This window comes from Sus scrofa, chromosome 1 (assembly GCF_054392235.1).
Source record: "Sus scrofa isolate SSC_HxYL_T2T_F1_AM1 chromosome 1, Sscrofa_HxYL_maternal_Yorkshire_Landrace_v2.0, whole genome shotgun sequence".
In the NCBI taxonomy this organism is placed as follows: Eukaryota; Metazoa; Chordata; class Mammalia; order Artiodactyla; family Suidae; genus Sus; species Sus scrofa.
The window spans coordinates 268282147-268303121 of NC_139383.1; the positions used below are offsets into that span (position 1 = coordinate 268282147).

Sequence of the window (20975 nt, forward strand, 5' to 3'; positions counted from 1 at the left end):
CCAGCCACCACCAGGAATCAAACGAATGCTCATCTTTTATTTATTGTTCTTTCCATGGCCATACCTGCAGCATAAGGAAGTTCCTGGGTTAGGGGTCAAGTCAGAGCCACAGCTGCGGCCTATGCCACAGCCACAGCAATGTCAGATCTGAGCTGTGTCTGTGACCTATACCACTGCTCACTGCAACGCTGGAATCTTAACCCACTAAGTGAGGCCTGGGATAGAACCCACCTCTTCATAGAAACAATATAAGGTCCTTAACCCACTGAGCCACACTGAGAACTCCCAAATGCTCATCTTCAGCAATCCCCACTGGTTTGCCTTCTTAGAGCCAAGCAGTCACGGGCCCCAACTGTATCTAAACATGCTGCTGGCAGCCATGCCTTCCCAGGCTCTCCCCAATTGCACCCATTCAACCTCAGCAGCCTCCTAACTGACTGCCCACCTCTAGTCTGTCCCCTCCAGTATAGAGAGAGTGCTCTTCCTAAACCAGACATAGGGGAATGCAGCTTGCTTCTTCAAATCCTTCCTGGACACCCGCTCGTCACATAGGTTCAAGTTCAAAATCTTTCCTACTCACATGCAGATGTGTTTTCTTGGTACCCAGCCACCTCTCCTTCCTTCCTCTGGTTTCAGCTTTTCTATTGGTTCCTCAGAGATGCCTTTCACAACTTTCCCCATCCTATGAGTTCCCCTGTATTTTCTGCAGAGGCACTCACAGTTGAAAAGGATATGTCCCTTTCTGTGTTTATTTGTGAAATTCCCCCTCCCTCCCCTTTGCTCCCAAGCATGACTGTATAATTCACAAGGGCCATCCCACTAATGAACCTGTTTCCCACTATATACCTGGTCCTTAGCACAGAGCATCAGTGGAATTGGATGTTTAGTAGACATTGGTTGATTCCATGAATGAACAGATAAATGAACTTGACAATCAAATTTTTTCTGATCTGGGTCAATTCAACCTTCTCAGCTTTATTCTGATGATCTTCCTTCACACACACTGCACTCTAGTGACACACATTTCTTTGGATCATCACGTAAATCCTAGAAAGTGGGGTTCTCACCTCCATTTTTTAGAAAAGGAAATTGAAGCCTGGAAAGTCAACTAACTTGTCCAAGTCACCCAAACTAACAGTTAGGGCTCCATAAATTCACTAATGCAAGCATCCCACCACACACTTGGCACACAGCCTGCAGTCATGCCTGGTTTTATCTGGGAAAGAAATTTTGCAGGCTAGGAGAATCCTGGCCATCCTGCTGGATTGCAAAGAAAGGGGATGACAGCCTGCTCATGCTTGGGCGGGAGGCAGAGAGTCACAATCCTTCAGCATAAGGAAAAGGGGTAAAATCCTGCTGAGCTTAGTTGAAAAACAAGAAAGCGAGAGAGAGACTGATTATTCCTTCTCGCTAGTGTAAGCAACTAAAAACGACATGTTTGCTTTATCGCCTTTGGTCTCCCATTTGAAGCTTGACAGCCGTCTTCCCTCCCTTGGATGCTGGGCTGTCAGGTGCTGAGCTGGCTGGCATTGCTAAGGAGGAGGAGGAAGAAGAACAATTTAAACAATATTTCAGGGACCGACCGTCACGAGCCTGGGGAGGGAGTTTTTTGAAGTTGTCTGGCTCCCTCAGTGCTTTCAAGGAACCCTTGCTTGTGAAGAGCTTGATGGCTCTGCAGGTTGTGGATGGGTAGTCTCAGAGGGACCTTTAAGAGAAACAACAACAACAACCCAAACACCCTATTTCCTCTGAGGTTTGAAGGAAGGGAGAGAAAAAAGACATCAGACAGGAGGTTTTTGAGCCTCTAACAATTTCTGAATACATAATTTTCTCTTCTCTAATGTTTTGTTAAATAGGGCCAAATGCAGGCGTAGATCAAAGCTAGGTTTCCACATTTTACTTTTCTCTTCAGTAAGAAAAATCTAAACTCCCAGGCTCATTTCCTCATGAGGGAAACTGAAATCTCTTTAGAACGTTTATGGGAGCTGCTAGAACATTCTGGAGGAAAATACCTACTTACTCCCAAGCACAAATAGCTAATGACCAGGATAAGAGTTATAAAAGGGAAGGAGTTAAAATCTCTAAGATTCTTTTGGGGGCTGATACTGGGATATGGTGGTAAGAGATTCTGAAAACAACTGGAATGGGATTCAAGTCTCCATCCTGCAACTTACTGATTCTATGACCTTGGGGAAGTCAGTCTGCCTGGTTTTAGTTTCATTCTTTTGCATATAGAGACAAGGACAGTAATAGATCACACTGGCTGATTGGTGAATATGCAATGAACCTGGCACCAAAGTGACACTCAATAAATGGTCATTCGGAATTGTTATTCCTCTTAGAACTGTGAATCAAATTCCTGGCTTGGGAAAGGGGGATATACTCTGGTAGAAGCCAAGGCCAGAATAGGAATAGAGAAGTGCTGTTGGCTAGGATGTCAAGGGCAACAGAGAGTGGCTTTCCTCAACTCTGGCAGAAAATTAGAATCTAGAAAGAATTTTATACCAATACGCAGACGCCTTGGTAAGATATTCCTTGAGGGTCCCTGGGTCTGAGATAAGTATTTGAAACTGGTTTTTTTTTTTGTTTTTGTCTGTTTTTTTAGTTCTGTGTTTCAATTAGGCCAGAGAATCACAGTCCCTCATAACACAACTGAAGACACCTGCCTTACTGGTGGCTCTGAACAGACCCAGATTCTAGGACTCACCATTCCTTCAAGCGGGCAACACTGGAGTCTCCCATCTCTTATGCAGGCCCTAAATATCCAGCCTCCCCAGGGGATATTGTCTTACACTTCTGAAAAGAGATCCTCTGCCCAGAGCCTTGGACTTAATAGTTTGCTTTGTTCCAGGCCTACTGCATTGTCCTCTGGGAAAGATTCTGAATTTCATAGAATATTTTTTAGACAAAAAAAAAAAAAAAAATCCTTACACTCAATTCTTGCTTCTTACTGATGGTTCTTCTCAGTGGTATGCTGGTAGATATTTAACAAGGGGCTCTCTGTGTGGACTTCCATCACAGTGCTTGCCAATTTCCATGGTGTAAATACTTCCACCATGGCTGAGTATAAGCTGCCATCATGACATCACTCACAGCCGAGTTGGGAATGATGATCAAAATGGGCTCTCACTAACTGGTATGGGTTGTTGCTAGCACAGCACTAGAAGATCTCTTTGTTGTATGTTTTCCTCTCATAGCAAACACCAAGATCCCATTGATGGTGGGGCCCTGGGAGGGTTGGTCCCATGGCCACTGCCTTTTCCCCTCTCCACTGAACTAACTTCTCAGTATCTGAGCTAGTTCTGACCATCCCCATTCCTGGCCCCAGCTCCTCCCAGACTGATGTTCCCTGGAGTGTTGCAGAGTTTACACTGAGAAATTCTTAAGAATCAGATCAGGCTTTCTGTACCGCCGTAGACATGGGCAAACTACCTTCTGTCTCTTTAGTATAAATCTTGCGCCAGGTACTTTGGTAAGTACCTCACAGGCATTAGATCAATCATATAATAGTCTGACTAGATTTCTGAAACCGAAGAGCTTAAGTCCACATCTCAGCTCCCCTCACCTCATGGTAGTCTCAGGTAAGTGACTTCCCTAGGTTTCAATTTCCTTAGCTATACAATGGAGGTGAAAGTGATCCCTTCCTATGGTATTATTTGGAATTCTTTTTTTTTCTTGGAATTCCATATGACAGTGCATATAAAGAGCATATACCAGTGCAGTGTGAGTTCAATAAATCAAGTGTAGTTTTGCATTCTCTTTTCCTTTCTCTCTCCTTGGGTCTGTTTCCATCGTGACCTCTCAGAATGATGTGCTGAGAACTTAAAGAGGGTCAAGTTCTACTTCATAGATTGACAGACAGGAAATTGAGGTTCAGAGCCTTGTTGGGTTCTCACAGACAAACAAGCATACACCCGTGATTAGAACCCCAGTCTTAAGCCTTCCAGTAATTGCACAATCCTGTCTTGCTTGGTCCCTCTGCCCTCTGGCCCTGTCTCCCCCAATTCCCTGGCAAGTTCACTCATGTAGCACTCCTTCTCCCTGGCTTTCCACCCTACCCTAACCTGCCCCTGCTCTCCCCATGTCCACACCAGAGGATAACTGATACCTACCCCCCAACCCCAGAAAGCTTAGATGCTTCCATCTCCAGTGCTAACCCTTTGTCTTCAGCACAAGCCATGCTGCCCTCAGCCAGATTCCTTGTTGGGTAAGGACAGCAGACCCTTTAGGCAGAGGAAGTTGAAAGAAGTAAGGAATTGGAAACTTGCCTCTATTTCCTATCCTCCTCACCCGCTCCTAACTCCCATCTGCCCCACGGCCCCTCTGCAGCCTGGGCTTTGGGTCACTCTTTCCAGGCCATTCTAGCTACAAAGGCTTAGGATGATTAAATTCCAAACCCCAATCGATCTGTCTTCAGTGTTTACTCTGTCTGAGTAGCAGGTCCTAGGGGTGGGCCCCACAGGCTGGCAGAGGGCCAGATGTTCCCATGGAAAAGGCTGTCCTTAGGCAAGGGGCAAGGGTGGCAAAGGAAAAAAAAAAAAAAACATGTCGCAATGTCTCCAAGAAGCCAGGCCCACCAAGTTTATGTTCTTACCTAGAATGCTATTATTTTTTTTCCTAAAAGCAAGATCAATTTGCAGACCAGCACACTGGAAAAAGGCCATGGAGCCGTGCCTGGCTCAGACACTGATTTGCTGTGCTTAACTGGTTACCGTTTAGTGGACATTGACCACATGGCGGCACACTCCGCTAAGCATGCCCTTTGCATAGATTATCTCCTTTAATGCCCACAACAAGCCTCAGGAAGAGTAGCAGGACTAATTCTCAGCTTATTATCCTCCTTTACCCAGGGGAAACCGAGGCCCAGAGAAAAAAGTACCTTGGCCAAAGCCACACAGCCAGGAAACAGCAGAGCAAGGATATGGACCCCTGGTGCTGATTCTGAAGCCTATAATCAACCTAGAAGGACTATTATTTACTTAATATTTTAGCTGGAAATACTCTCAAATTGAGAGAAAAACTGCAAGGATAAGGAGAATACAGAAAACATCCATGTATCCTTTGTCCAGAATCACTTACTGTTAACATTTGACTGTCATGTGAAGAGGTGATATTTTAACCTTGGGAAAAATGCTTCCCTTCTCTCAGCCTTGGTTTGGTTCTGTATAAAATGGACAACTGGATGGATTTATCTCTGAGGCTAAAAAAAAAAGGAAACAAAATTAAAAAAAAAAACCCTCTGGTTTGATGAGAGGTATTGGTTAAAGAATGGGGTGGTGCCCCAGTAGTCAAGGCATGGGTCCTGCATTTTTCTCCAGGCGATTTGCCATCATTCCCCCAACCACAGAGTTGGGTTGTACCCAGTTTCTGGCATCTTTCCAATTCCCACCCCTTGGGTACCATGTACCCTTTGCCCTCATACTTGATAGGTACTGTTCTGTTGATGTTCAGCCTTCATGCCACCCCATTCTCTTCTCCTAGAGTCTCTGCTCCATCTGGGCATTCTCAGCTCTCCTGCCTTCCATTCCCAAGGGCCTCCTTTCCTGCAGAGATGGCTTAAACTTTCCCTTACTTATCCACTTCTTCTAAAACATGATTAAATGTGTGTGTGTGTGTGTGCGCACACACGTGTGCATGTGCTTTGGTAGGGGAGAATTAAAAAAAGTTCACACATCCGTACTAACTTTTGCTTATCATTCGAGAGTCCCTATCATTATAGACAATCTCAGCTTAAAAAATGTCAAATTAAAACAAGCAACTAAAAGAAATACGCTAAACCAGGGGACATCCATGCCCTGGTTCTCTTTGCTCAGAAACTAATCAGCAAAGCTTGGAGGAAAATGCATGGGACTGGGAATCAGATAACCTGCGTTTCTAGAACAGGCTGAGCAACCAGCAGAGGTCCAGAGCTTGAACAGCAAGATTCACCCAAGGCCACACAGCCAACCACACAGATCTGGGCTGGGAGGTTATGCACACCATCAACACTTCTGTCCTTCACCTTCAATTCAACATGACCTTATTCTGATCAGCATCACTTCTCTACATGAGCTGTGTTTCTCACCCAAGGAGGTTATCAGTGCCTTGAGGCCAGGGGCCTAGCATTATGCTTAGTAAGGTGGTCCATTCTCTAAATGCAGGTTAGATTAGAATGAGCTTCAGACGTGATGGCAAGAGGTGTGAATATCCTTGTTTCACAAAGAGGAAAACAGTAGACCCATGAGGGCACATTCTGGCCAAGGGGCACTGAGTGAGTTAGTGGGGGAAGGGGTACTGACTGTGCCTCTCTTGACTCTGAGTCCAGTGTCCTCTGCTGTATGGAGTGTCATCTGTGGTTAATAGAGGTGAAATTCTGCCCAGAGGGAACCTATCACAGCCAGCTCTACTCCCTTAGGTTAATTCTGTCAACCACCATCAGAATTAGCAAACCCCACACAAGTAATGGTGGGATGGTCATTTACTTGACTAAACATTGACCTCACTGCTTGCCAAAGAGACGCCTTTAAGCAGCAGGACCACATATGACATGAGATCAGATGCATTTCACAAAGCATTGTGAGATGTCATTCATGCTTTCTGGACTGGTCTCACAAGTGACCTGTATGATGTGTATGGCTTAGGGCAGAGGGCAGAGAAGTGTGAGCCACTGGTGAAATCTGGACCAGCATCTGGTTTTGGAAATAAAGTTTTATGAGGACATATTTATGTTCATCCTTCTGTGTGTTGGTTGCGGCAGCTTTCCAGGTACAATGGCAGGACTGAGCAATTCTGATGGTGACAGTGTGGTCTGCAGAGCTGAAAATGTTTACTAATTAAGCATGGACAGAAAAGGGTTGCTGACTGCTGATTAGGGAAGTCCCACCAGACACTCATCTCTAGGTCTCTCAATCTCTGTTTCTCAGTCCCTCTGTCTTTCCTCCTCTCCACTCACTCGCCGTCTTGATTCCTCCAGTTCTTTGCTTTGGGGTGGGGTTTTCGGGGCCAGAGCAGACCCCTCTGATGAACAGTCCCATTTTCCTGACAAAGAACCTGAGGCTCAAGGAAGCCAGGATTCATCCTTAGTCTATATCATAAATATCTTTTCCAGTAGAACCTATGGCCAAAATTGAGATTTTAGCTGATTTAGATTAGGGTGGAGACTGTTTTCAAGCGAAGGGGGATTTCAGGAGGAAAGAACAAAATTTCTTGAGCACCTTTGGGTAAGTCCTATAGCCTTCTTTCCCTAGACATGCTTGCTCTGCGAGATAGGCATGAACAGCCTTATTTTATATAACAGGAAGGTCCCAGAGGTTAAAAGCCCATCTGTGGCCACACAAAGCAGATGAAGTAAAGTCAGGATTCTGAGCCAGGTCTGGCTGAATCTAACACCACTTTTATTTATCTCATGAGAGGGATGTTGGTAGGAAAATCCTGCGAGGTGTTTCTTCTCTCCTTCCTCTCCACGTCCTTTCTGCACCATCAGCCAGGCTCTATCCTCCTCCGCCCAGGAACCTCCTGGACCTTTACCTCCTATCACCCTACACTCACCCGACCGTGCTCCGAGAAGCAAGGCAGAGTGGGCTTCTGACAGTAGTACTCGGCCCTTCCTCCAACCACCAGGCATGCTCTTTCCTGTTGGCCTTGAGGTGGAAGAAGGGGCAGGGCAGAAGCCTTAGTTCTGCCCACCAGGAGCAGGAAAAAAAGAGGAGACAACACCACCACCACCAATAACTGGAAATGGAGTGAGAGAAAACAGAGGGGCTAGGCAGAAATCCAGCAACCACCCTGAACATTCATGATGATCCTGACCCTGGGCTAGGAACATCATCCATTCATTCATTCATTCATTCATTCATGCACCATTCATTTGTTCATCTATGGGCATCCACAGCTGAACCAAAAATACAGACTCATCCCTGGTTTGGTGCAGGGACAGAAAGCTGGGCTCAAGTGACAATCAACGTGCCTGTCCTAATGATGCTTCTGGTTCAGTGGAGAGTTCAGTATGCCCAGAGAACATACTGGTAATGCAAAACTACAGGGGTGATGAAATCCGCAGAGGGAACAGCACAGGAGCTGGTGTAGAATGAAATAGGGAAATTAGGGGTGGGACGGCTTAGCTGAGACACACCATTTAGGTCAGAGTGAGTGGGAGTGAGTCGGAGGCCAGGGAGAGGCTTCCAGGAGAGAAAATTTGTAAAGGTTCTAGAGAAGAGGCCTGAGAAGCAGAAGCAGACAGAGCTGTGGAGAGGTGTGTAGGGTCAGACCACTCAGGGGCTTGGAGGTTTGGCAAGAAGTTCATAGTCTGTCCCAAATCCAAAAAGGCCCCAGCATTGTCTCTGTGGTGGCACAGGTTTAATCCCCAGCCCTGTGCAGTGGGTTAACAGGATCTGGCATTGCCATGACTGGGGCTCAGATTTGATCCCTGGCCTGGGAACTTCCATAAGCCCTGGGTGCAGCCACAAAAGGAAGGCAGGAAGACAGGAAGAAAAGAAAAGAGAAAAGAAAAGAGAAAAGAAAAGAAAAAAAAAAAGAAAAGAAAAGAAAAGAAAGGATTAAAGCTTCTAGGCAGAGAAGAAGCAACATGGTCCCCATTTACCTGCAGGATTGAGAATGATTTGGAAATAGCAAGTGAGACCATTGAGAAGGTGACTGTAATAGGTTTTAAGCAAAGGATTCAGGGGACAGGCACTGGGATGGTGGCCATGAAGAAAGAGAGAAGTTGTTGCCAAGAGTTGTCATTATAAAAGGAGATGCTGGTGTTTCCATCCAACCCCACCATAACCCTGAGAGGATGGTATTCCTACCCCATCTTAAAGGGATTACTGCTCTTGCTTTGTGGATTAAAACAGTGACAGAGACAAGTCTGGGCCCGGTCACTGTCCAGCTTTGACTCTTCCAAGAAGACCTCCCAGATTTTCCTAGTGTTTCCCCCATCTCTCTCCTTTCTCTCAGAGCTGGGATAACATCTGGTTATATTTTGTCTTCCCAAGTCTTCTAACATCTTTCCCAGCACCACTCAGCCCCATGCAGCAGCCACAAGAAGACCTTCACCAGCATTTGTTGACTTTCTCTTGAGCATCTCTACTTGAAAAAAGATTAAGAAAGCGAGACTCTGGATGGGCAGGGATTCAGATAGTCACTCAAAAAACTGGTGGCACATCTAGGACTAGAAACCACTGCTCCTTTCACCTTCTAGTGACCCAAGGGTCAGGGATTCCTCTGAGCACTTCGAAGACAGCAATAGTTGAATGCCTGGATCTAAGCCCACATGCCCCTAGATTTGGGGAATGTAACCCAGATCCTGTTTTCAGATGTACCTGAAGGGGTCTGATGAATTAAGATGGATTACAGGAGTTCCCATCATGGTGCAGCGGAAATGAATCTGACTAGGAACCATGAGGTTGCAAGTTCGACCCCTGGTCTTGCTCAGTAGGTTAAGGATCCAGCATTGCCGTGAGCTGTGGTGTAGGTCACCGATGCGGCTTAGACCTGATGTTGCTGTGGCAGTGGTGTAGCTCCAACTGGACCCCTAGCCTGGGAACCTCCATATGCCGTGAGTGCAATCCTAAAAAGAAAAAAAAAAAAAAAAAAAAAAAAAAGATCCTATCTTTCAAATGCTAGGAGATCTGTTAGCAAGCAGCATAGGGGCCAGCCCTTCTGGTATATTAGCTCTTTCCTTCCCCACCTCAGTCAGTGCTCTTTCCTCAGCAGCCTGGCTCCACCATGACCTCTTCTCCCTCTCCTTAAACCCACCCGCGTGGTTTACCAACTAATTGCAAACCTTAGAACATCCTCCCAGGGCTATAATTTTACTTTCCTCATTTTTTTTTAGATTAGGCAACTAATGCACAGAGAGGTTACAGTTCATGTTCAAGATGGCACTGCCAATGAGTGGTGGGGCTGGGATTTCAACCCAGGCAACCCGCCAGCCACAAGAATCCATGCTCTTAATACTCTGCTCCATTGTCCTCTCATCCCCCAGGACTCCTACAGTATCCCCAGCTCACCTTTGCACTGCACATTTTTCCTATCAGGGCAACCTCGCTAAAGGTCCCCCGACTCTTGGCAAAGAAGGGTCACAGCCATTCCCTGGTGACTGTGGTATCTGCAGCACCAGGCACTGGGCTCTAAGTTTATCTGGCTGGAGCAGGAACTTTGCCTGAACCAAGTTCATGCTCTTGCTCAACAAACAAACAGGGCAGCAGAAGCAGCAGCAGCAGCAGCAGCAATGATCTTGATAACATCAACTGCAAGAATGCTTTCTCTGTGATCCTGAAAAAGGATGGGGTAACACACTCAAGCAATCTAAGCTGCGGTTCCTTCCTTACTCCCTCCATTCCCATCCTAGTTGGGTTCTTCCTCCTTAGCATTTCTCATCACCTAACAGGATAGTATTTTGATAGAATACGAGCTCCGAGGCGGTAGGGAGTTTTCAGAGTTGCTGCTTGGTTTCTGCTCCCATTGCCTAGAAGACAGTTAGACACATTGTTGGTGCCTAACAAATATTTGATGTGTGTAGGGAAAGGAGAGGGGGAAGGAGGGAGGGATGGAGGGAGGGAGATGGACTCAGTGGGAAATAGCTGGAGAAAAGAGCAGAGTGGTGAGCGGGAAGGGAACTAGAAGAGACAATGAGAGAAGAGAGAAGGAGAGAGAGGCACAGAGAAGAAGACAGAAGGAAGACTGAGGAATAAGAAGCAAGCAGTGATAGATGAGGGTGGAAAGAAAAGAGAAAGGAGAGAAAACAAAGAAATAGGAATGAAAACAAATAAGCAAGCAAACAAATGCAGCATACAGAGGCAGAGGAGGAAGATGTGGTGGGACTGGAGCAGGAGGGAGGGGGGCCTTGACATTTGTGGACAGTAAGTGGAGAGGGCAGAGCAGCTCTGGCACTCAGCAGGCATGGGGGCCAGGGAAGGAGGCGTGTGTGTTGGGTGGGGTGGTGTATATTATAGCCCCGGCATCTTCTCTATCTTAGAAACAGAGCCAACCTTTAGAAGGGTATGGAGGCATTGGGCCAAAGTGTTCATTTCAAGTCCTGCAGCTTACTTTTGCTTTTTTTTTACATTTAACTCCAATTTACCACGGGGAAAACTTACTAATGGATGTTTTTTCCAAGTAGCTATAAAGATCCCAGTCCTGCAGAGAAGACCCCAGACTTCCCCAGCCCTAATTCTGGCTGCTGTACTGGCAGAGGGAGAAGACAGGTCAAGAATTGTCCATCCCCAACTTCTAAATCTCTGATGCATCATCTACCAGAATCTAAATTTCTGATGCAGCATCTACCAGACCTCCGAGGCATAGGAAGAGTGAGGGGCGGGCTCACATGTTCTAATGTCTGCAGAAGCTTTGAGACCTTCCCAGGTGCTGTGTCAAGGGACACATTGCCCCGTAGGGGGTCTTTTCAGTGAAAGGCACCCGGGATTGGGAGATATGGAAAACAATGGCAAGAACTGCACTGACATTAGTGATGCCTACTTTCTTTGCCCTTAGTATATCCCAGGCACTGTGATGCATTTCGAATATAACAAAACCATAATTCACCTCCAAGTCTAGGAGGCAGTTGCAAGGCCCAGCTCACAGATGACAAAACTGAGGTATACGATAGATGGATAATTTGCCCAACAGCAAAAGGCACCCAGAGAAGCTACATGACCTATGCCTTTCAAAGGCCCATCACCCATGACGGAGCTGATTTGTAAGGAAGATTCTCCTCTTCTTCTCCACCACAGGCCCTTCTTCAGCCCACTTCTGTGCAGAGGTTGGGGATTGAGAGGGGGCAAAGCATAGGCTGCCACGTGCCTGGATTAGTGGCCATCATGTTTGCAGGAGGACATCCCTTCTCTCCAGGGCCTGGTCTAAGCCCCTGGATCTGCCCATAATCCCTGGCAAGGAATATATGTTTGCACCCCAAATTCTCTCCCAAGGCTGTCATCATGAACTTGCTACTTTGCCATCCTTAGAAAACACTCAGTGGTGAGGAATTCGATGCTCAGGTGATTGCCTGACATATGATCAATTTTCCCTTCAGAGTGTGTTTTCCTGCGATGACTGTGGATGACTGTGGACATTGCCAGTGAGGTCAAGCCCTTGAAGGTGGTCCTGCTTCATCACACTGAGGAAGAAATATGATGCATTGATACTGATTTTGTCCCTTGCGTCCATTGTCTAGAAAATCCCAAGCAGTCCTGTTTATAGGAACCATCTGGAGAACTCTATCCGGTCTCTGTGTCAGGTCAGTAGAATTTCCTGAGCAAATGCTGATTTTCTCCTGTAAGCCCTGTGCATTTTACTGCTGAGTGGGTTTCCTTTTGCACTTTGGTTGCTAAGAATCTCAGAGTTAAGCTGTCAGCTCCTTCTAAGAACCACACCACACAGCACGGCATGGATTACTGTGCATACATCTAAGCCGAGTCTGAATAATTTTCCTTACTCCTCTTTTCCTTTCAATCTGATTCTCTACTGTGATGGATTTTTTTTAAAAACTGCATAAACTTGAAGAACCATCTTGCAATCCTTTGAGGAATGGGGGTGAGACAGAGCGTAAATAAGAATGGGATGCCAAGCTCAGTGTTAACTGGATCAGGATCAGGTTGAAGAAGATTCAGGGTTTGTCATGAAGCACAGAGTTGGCTTCCCTGGTTTTCCTCCTACACACCCTGGTTCTGGAACCTTCCCAAGGACTCCGTTACCTTTGCTGCGGCGCCGGCTGCGGTACTGCTCCGTGTAGAATGTCAGCTGCGTTTCGTCGTCTGCCTCTGATCCCGAGGTCCCCTTGGTTCTCCCAAAGCTGATCCCCCCTGCGAGGAAGCATAATCCCTCAGTCATTGCAGGTCCCCGGGAGCACACGAAATCACTCAGCCATCCCAAAGATCAGCAACCCTGTCCCCAGACTCCTTTCTGTAAAGCCCGAGTGGCCCAGGAGTAGGTGTGATTTACAGGAGTTCAGGCTCTGCAGTGATGCAGATCTGGGCTCTAACCACAGACTGGCAGCTCTGGGGCTGTGTGACCTTGAGAAGATACCCCACCTCTCTGAACCCTGGACTCTATCTAAAACAGGAACAAGAGCTAATAACCTTGTGGGGTTGCTTTGGAAGAGGAAAGGAGGTATGACACATAATAAAACACCTGGTCTGGGGCGGGTACTAGATAATTGATAGGTCGATTGTTGCTTCGTATGATGAGCCTGCCTCTAAGAAAACACTCCAGACAACTTAATTTCACATATATTTCAGTCAAGTGCCTGCTATAGGCCAGGCCCAGAGCCAGACACGGGAGCAGCAAAGATAGATACCACTGGGTCCTTGCCAGCCAGGGGATCATAAGCTAGTCAGGAGGACAAATGGGATCCTAAGGTGCATCTAACCTAATTCATGGCCACGTTCCCCATGCAATGAGCCCCTGGGAACAGGGGGAGGGCAATCCATCCCAACACAGAGAACCTGGGGAGGCTTTAGGAAGGGAGAGTTAGGTAAGGGCTGAAGGATGGATGGGGCTTCAGGGATGGAAGATGAAGTTGGGAGGAGCATCCCTGGGTCTGGGGAGTGTGGGCGGGAGGAGGCTGCTGAAGCAGAGTGCTGATGAGGAAGGTTTCACCGCAGTCACACAGTGGGCGTCCCTGACTGCCACGCTAAGGACAAGGGGCTTCATTTTGGATGACGTGGGAGGTTTGGAATCAAGAGGATCATTTCATCAGCGGAACATGCCAGGAAGGACACAGAATGGATGCAGGCTACAGAATGGGTACCAGGGAGGGTGTGCAGCTAGGTGGCTCCATGGTCACCAGGTGAGAGGAGGCAGGGGTCTGGGTGAGGCCAGGGGTGGTGAGGATGGGGAGGAAGGGAGGAGTGCAAGGGGTGCTTCAGAGAGAAATACAGAGGAACGTTGAGGGGGGAACAGCAATGCACACACACGCTATGAAGAGCTGATTACAAAAACAATAAGGGAAAAGGGCTAGAAAGACATATGCCAAAATACTAATAGCAGTTGATTCCACAGGGAGAAATATGAGGAATTTTTTAATTTTCTGTGTATTATTATTATTATTTTAGTCCAGGACATGGAAGGAGGGTTTAAAGGATCTGTGAAGAAATGGCTAAGGGAGAGCCTCAGAGCCGGTTGGGGTGGGGGGCCAGGGGCAGGGAAGAAGAGCAATTCTGGTTTGAAAAACTATTTAGTCAATGGAGCTTCAGACACCTTCATCAAGAGACTATCTCTGGGAGGAGACACAAGGATCTGGTAAATATAGTTGTTCTGATGGAGAAGTAAGTGGCTGAAGGACGGAGATGGAGGAAAATAATTTTCTCTTTAAATGTTCTGTTTTTCTTGTATCAAGCACCATGCAAACCTATTACCTATCCTAAAAATTTCTGAGGAAAAGAAAAATATTCATTAGAAGGATATGTTATTCAATCCATGAAAGGATCTACACTGTTATTTTTTCTGGTGGTACATTTGAAATGATGTTAGGTATGAAGAAATCCCACTTTTTGATCAACAATCTACTGTGTGCCTGGAAAATGACCATACATTATTGCATACAATCCACACCATGATATACTGGTAAGGAAAGTGTAATTAGCAAATGAGATAAATATTATGAAAACATGAAGGCACACATAAGCAAAGTTACTTATTTATGTGTCACACAACTTCAAAGTCACACAACTGATGAATAGGAGAGTTTCAACTCAGGGTTACATGGTCCAGCTCTACATGTGGGCTCTCTAGTATGCAAAGTGCTTGCCTTGGAAATTACTCAAGAGGAAACCCTGGGGAAAACAGCCCGTCCATTAATCATACAGGTGTCAATTGCTGTGTTCTGAACTTTGCACTGATCATCTCCTTCCAAACTCACGGTCTTCATAGGAAGGAAGTACCATGATGCTCACTTTACAGATGAGGGGACCAAGGTTCAGAAAAGTAAAGTGACTTGTGAACAGTGAGTGAAGTCAGACTTGGTACCTGGGTGTGATGGATGGCCAAGTTCAAATTCTGAACCCCTGTGACACTCTCTCTTGGCTTATTGCTCTGTACAAGAGAAAAATTAATACTTGTCCTCCTCCTTCCTGGAGTACATTGTAATAGATGGGAGAGGGACAACAATGTCTGATCACCATCCCCAAATAAGATTTCAGTCACAATCTCTCCCTGCCCCTTAGTGCAAATCTCCCCCAATCCCCAGCAACTAAGAGTTGGACCTGGAGACAATAGGAGATTCCAGATTCTACCAGATGTGACTCCCCATTTATCTGCTCTCCTTTGCAATGGGGTTGGCAGATGCTCCACGGGGATTCTGGAAGCAGTGGAAGAATTGCTACCAACTCTTACTCTGCAAGAGTCTCAGAGGCCAGTAAAGCTTTTTAAATTGGCATTAAAATATTTTAGTGTTGCAGGAAAAGGAAAGAAGAGAGGGAAGGAGGGAGGGAGGGAGAGAAGGAGGGAGAAAGGGAAGGAATAAGGGATGGAGGGAGGAAAGGGGACTTTGGTTCATCTACACATAATTTTTACCAAGGGGAAAATGAAGGCCTGTGATAAAAGAGCTGCCTTAGGTACAGGAAGCATCTGTCACACTTCCTGCTGTGTTCAGGCAGGAGAGGAAAAGGGAGCACTCTGTCTGTCAGGAGTCACCACAGACCCTTCCCACTTTAATGCCACTGTAGCATTTTACACATTCCAACTAAATCCTCCCTCCCTCTTTCCTCTCCTCCTCCCTCTCATCTCCCTTTTCCCCCCAAACAAATGACATATTACGGGGAAATGGCAGACAGGACTCCGACAGGAGTCTTTCCCTACCAGGACAGTCTAGTTGAGGGGTGGGGGTGGGGGAACGACAGAAATGGCACCAGGCAAGTCTAACACAATAAGAAAAGCTAACCCTTTGATAGCACTGTCCTACTTCCAGGCATGGTTCTAAAGCCTTTACTTGTATGGCCTTGTTTAATCCTTACAATAACTTTAGGAAGTAGGTTAATACCCACTCCTACTTTAGCAGACGAGGAAATGAAGGCACAAGGAAACCCAGCAATCTGCCCAGGGTCACACAGCTCATAAGCAGCAGACCCACAATTCAAATCCAGACAGTGGCTGCAGCCTATTGCCTTAGTCTCTATGCCGGGTGTACAGTAAAATATGAGTAAAGACCTCATTTACTATCCACAGCCATCCTTGTAAGGAAGGTATTACAAACCTTGTTTTACAGATGAATAAGCTGTGCCTGAAGAGAGGTGATGTAAGGTGGTGAAGGAGGAGGGAGATGGGACTGAGGTCAAGGCCACCTGCAAAGCCTACCTCATGGCTAAAGTAACCTGGGAAAATGTGTGTGTGTGGGTATGCAAAGAGGTGGGACTGACTGAAATCAAATCCACCTGCAAAGCCTGCTTCATGGCTAAAGTAATCTGGAAAAATGTGTGTGTGTATGTATGTGGGTGTGCAAAGAGGTGAGACTGAAGTCAAGTCCACCTGCAAAGCCTGCCTCATGGCTAAAGTACCCTGGGAAAATCTGTGTGTGTGTGTGTGTGTGTGGTGTGTGCGCGTGCGCACAATGAGGTGGAGCAGTAGCAAAAGCTTGATGATCTGACCTCTGAGGATTAGAGGGTCTGTCCCTGTCCCCAGTGCCAGGCACATTTTCCACTTTCCACGGCCCCTCCCTGAACCTCAGCAATTATACTGTGGGTAGGAACTCTGACCAGGTTCAGCTGGATCCTAAGGATGCCTCCATCGCTCGTCACGTCCATGCACCCTGAAACCATGCCCCTGGCTTGTCCAGGTGCCCCCTCCCTTCCCACACCTCTGACCCTCACCTCCCTCCTGTAAATACCAAGGCGCCAGGTACAGAGTGGAAACTGAGGCTCAGAGAGACTGCCTCTATGTCAACCCCAAAATATAATGCGAGCCACGTATGCAATTTTAAATGTTCTAGGAGCCATGTTAAAAAGGTCAGGCATAAAGAGGCAAAATTAAGTTTGGGATATACTGATTCAATCCAAATATTCAAAATACTATCATTTTAACCTATAATGAGCATAAAATTATGATGGAACTATTTTCTATATCTTTCGCAAGTTTTTTCTTTTTTTTTTTTTTTTTTTTAGGGATGAACCCACAGCATATGGAGGTTCCCAGGCTAGGGGTCTAGCCGGAGCTACAGCTGCCAGCCTACACCACAGCCACAGCAACGCAGGATCTGAGCCGCATCTGCGACGGACACCACAGTTTATGGCAATGCCAGATCCTTAACCCACTGAGCGAGGCTGGGGATCAAACCCGCAACCTCATGGTTCCTAGTTGGATTCGTTTCCACTGAGCCATGACGGGATCTCCATCTTTCTCAAGTTTTCAAAATCCGGTGTATGTTTTATGCTCACAGCACCTCTCAACACAGAGTAGGCACATTTCAAGTGCCCATCACATTGGAGTGCAGCTCTGGAGGCACTTATGAGGGACAGAATCAGGGTACAGGGAAAAGACGAATGAGCCACAGCCCCTAGGAAGATGTTGGAACTTAAAAAAAAAAAAAAAAAGAGGGAGTTCCCGTCATGGCTCAGTGGTTAACGAACCTAACTAGTATCATGAGAACGTGGGTTCGTTCTCTGGCCTCACTCAGTGGGTTAAGGGATCCAGTGTTGCCATGAGCTGTGGTATAGGTCAGACAAGCCTTGGGTCCCCACTGCTGTGGCTGTGGTGTAGGGTGGCAGCTACAGGTCCAATTTGACCCCTAGCCTGGGAACTCCACAGGCCACAGGTGCAGCCCTAAAAAGACCAAAAAAAATTTTTTTAATTTAAAAAAATTTTTAAAAAGGTTTTTTTTTTTTTGGCTGCACCCACAGCGTGCAGAAATTTCAGGGCCAGAAATCAAACCGGCACCACAGCTGTGGCCAGAGCCACAGCATTGATGACACAGATGCTTAACCTACTGTGCCACCAAGGGAACTCCAAAAAAAAATTTTTTTTAATGTGACTTGGATGAAAAATGGTGTAGCTCAGATTCCATTAAAAAACAATAGTCATTGCCTCTGCCCTCAGGCACGTAAAGCCTAGTAGGTTTCTACACTGGTTGAATCCAGGAGTCGTGAGAGGTAATGTACTTCTGTTCAGAAATTAGGGTCCTAGAGTCAGATATGAGTTCTAATCCTAGGTTCCACATACTAGCTGTGTGGGCTTGGGCAAGGCACTTGACCTTTCTGAATTCATTCTTAAAAAGGGGACCGTATCTCTTAACTCACATGGTCAGGATGAGGAAAATGATACATACAGTTTATATAAATTGCACAAGACCAAAGACGTGCATGCCTGAGTTTAGCAGAAGAAACGGAAATGCTGCTGGGTGGGAGTGGCGAGTCCCTGCCTTCTGTGACACTGTAGGAAGGTGGCAGCTGCCCAAGGCATATAGCCCTTGAGTGTCCATAGAATCTGCAGGGGCCACAGGCCAATTACAGTCAGACTTGGAGATGATTCAGACGGATGGGAAAGGGCCCCCTCTGCTAGCATTTTAATATGAAATGGGTGATTTAGTGAACTAAAGTGCAGCCATTAATTATACAGGGCTGCTCAAGTATTTCTGTTGAGGGGCTGAGAGAAAGTGAGGACGGTCAGAAACCGGCAAGAGGAAAGACCGCGAGACAGCAGTTCCTTTGCCTCTGTTCCATAGCCTCCTGATTCTTCTGGTCCTGAGTGGTCTGGGATGGACCATGAAGGAGACGAGCTAAGCACATACCATAGTGGCATAAGCACCAGCCTGGGCACTTTATCAGCAATTTCCCATCCATATTTCACACAGGGTCTGAGAGGTAGGAATTGTCCTGATTTTACTGAGGGGCAAACCAACCTTCAGAGCCTCAAGGTTGCTTATCTAAGATCACACAAATTACAAATGGCAGAGCCTCCGCATTAGAACCTAGCTTTTGTTTGATTCAGAAACCGTCTGTTCTTATAAGATGATTAGTTATTCCCCATTCGGAAAAGGCCATTAAATCAAAGCCACAGGGAGGAATTCCAGCTGTGGCTCAGCAGGTTATGAATCCAGCTAGTATCCATGAGGATGCAGGTTCGATCCCTGGCTTTGCTCAGTGGCTTAAGGATCCGGCATTGTCGTGAGCTGTGGTGTAGGTCATAGACGTGGCTTGGATTTTGTGTTGCTGTGGCTGTAGTGTAGGCTGGAGCCGGAGCTCCAATTCGACCCCTAGCCTGGGAACGTTCACATGCTGTAGGTACAGCCCTAAAAGTAAAACAAAACAAAAAGCAAAAAACTCCAAAAAAACCACATGCACAATGAGACAGATGCCACTTCATATGCATTAGGTTGGCCAGAATCAAAACAGTGAGGTAATAACAGGTATCAGATAGCATGTAGAGAAATGACATCTCACACATCGCTGATGGGAATGCAAAATGGTGCAGACAATGTGGAAAACAGTTTGACAGTTCCTCAAGAAATTAAACATCGAATTACCATATGACTCAGGAATTCTGCCCCTAGGCATATCCAAAAGAACTGAAGAAAGGATATTCAAATAATCCTTATATATGAATGTTCACAGCAGCAATATTGCCAATAGCCAAAAATGGAAACAACTCCAATGTCCATCAGCTGATGAATGGATAAATAAAATGTATTAGAGTCATACAATGAAACATCATTCAGCCATAAAAAGGAATGCTGACACATGTTACAACAACATTTTGGATCTAAGCAAAACATTTTGCAAAGTGAAAGATGCCAGACATAAAAGGTCATATATTTTATGATTCTATTTTTTTTTTTTTTCAGGGCCACACCTGAGGCACACGGATGTTCCTAGGCTAGGGGTGGAATCAGAGCTGCAGCTCCCAGCCTACACCATAGCCACAGCAAGGCCGGATCCTTTAACCCACTGAGCAAGGCCAGGGATCGAACCTGCATCCTCATGGATACTAGTCAGGTTGGTAACCTGCTGAGCCAGATCAGGAACTCCAATATGTGATTCTATTTATAGAAAACATCTAAAGTAAGTAGAGCCATAGAGACAGAAAGTAATGGCGCCAGGGCTGGGGCAGAGGACGGAGAGGAATAGGGGGTGATTGCTAATGAGTATGGGGTTTCCTTTCGGTGTATTGGAAATGTCTTAGAATGAAATAGAAGTGACAGCTGCATAACCTTGTGAATGTATTAAATGACGACGAATGACCACACTTTTAAAGAGTGCACCGTGATTTTTGTTATGTGGCTTTTACCTCAACAACTAAAATGTTAAAAAGAAAGAGGGATCCTCTGTTTGCTTTGTAACATCGCAGGACTAATGACGAAGCTGTAGAATGGGGAAATGGGAGGCCCTGCGAGGGAGGGGGAGAGCTGAGACACAGAGTGGACAGGCCACAGAGCCTCAGTGAAAGGGGCCAAGTTCAGGCGTCCTGAGCCCTGACAGGTGTTTGAGGTTGCAGAGAGTGACCATGCAACCTGTCCTGGACCCAGTGGTCACCTCACATAATCACAACAGCACCCATTTGTCAATCTGTCCATTTGAGAATTACTAAGTACCCACTCTGCACCAAACACTGCTCCAGGCACTGCGCGCAGAGTGGAGAATAAAACAATCACAACTTCCTGACTTCCTGGAGGCTCCTGTCTGGGAGGAAGCAATTAGGATATTCCAGGCATGATGCAAAGCCCCCTATGTGGGGGTTTTCTCAATTTTGCTGATACATAAATGGAGACACTCCAAAGTTTTTAGAGGCTTCCCCAAGTTGACACCCATATCTGGTGGCAAAGAGAGACCTAATCCCAGGCTTCCTCTAGGCAAATCAGGGCATCTGAACAACTCGAAAGCCATAGTATGGAAAAGGCTGGAGCAGTTGTTAGGTTTCCCAGTATTTCCTGGGCCCGAGAATTAACTCACTGCTCTTTGTACATCTACTCTCTCTTATGGGGCTGCCCTGTCCACAAACCTGCTCTGCCAGCCCCTGTAGGCCTACCCCTCCCCACTGCATCTCCCGCACTCTTGGTATCATGATGGATGGTG

At 46.4% G+C, this 20975-nt stretch overlaps 1 protein-coding gene across 9 annotated transcripts in view; it reads right to left on the bottom strand.

The window, feature by feature from the left end:
- ASTN2 (astrotactin 2) overlaps positions 1-20975 on the bottom strand; it is a 915666-nt gene that overhangs the window by 586804 nt on the left and 307887 nt on the right. For all 9 annotated transcript variants that reach the window (XM_084993997.1, XM_021074505.2, XM_084993987.1 and 6 more), the window contains one exon: positions 12672-12779. In XM_084993997.1, the coding sequence (XP_084850123.1) occupies positions 12672-12779 (108 nt within the window). The remainder of the gene's footprint in view (positions 1-12671; positions 12780-20975) is intronic.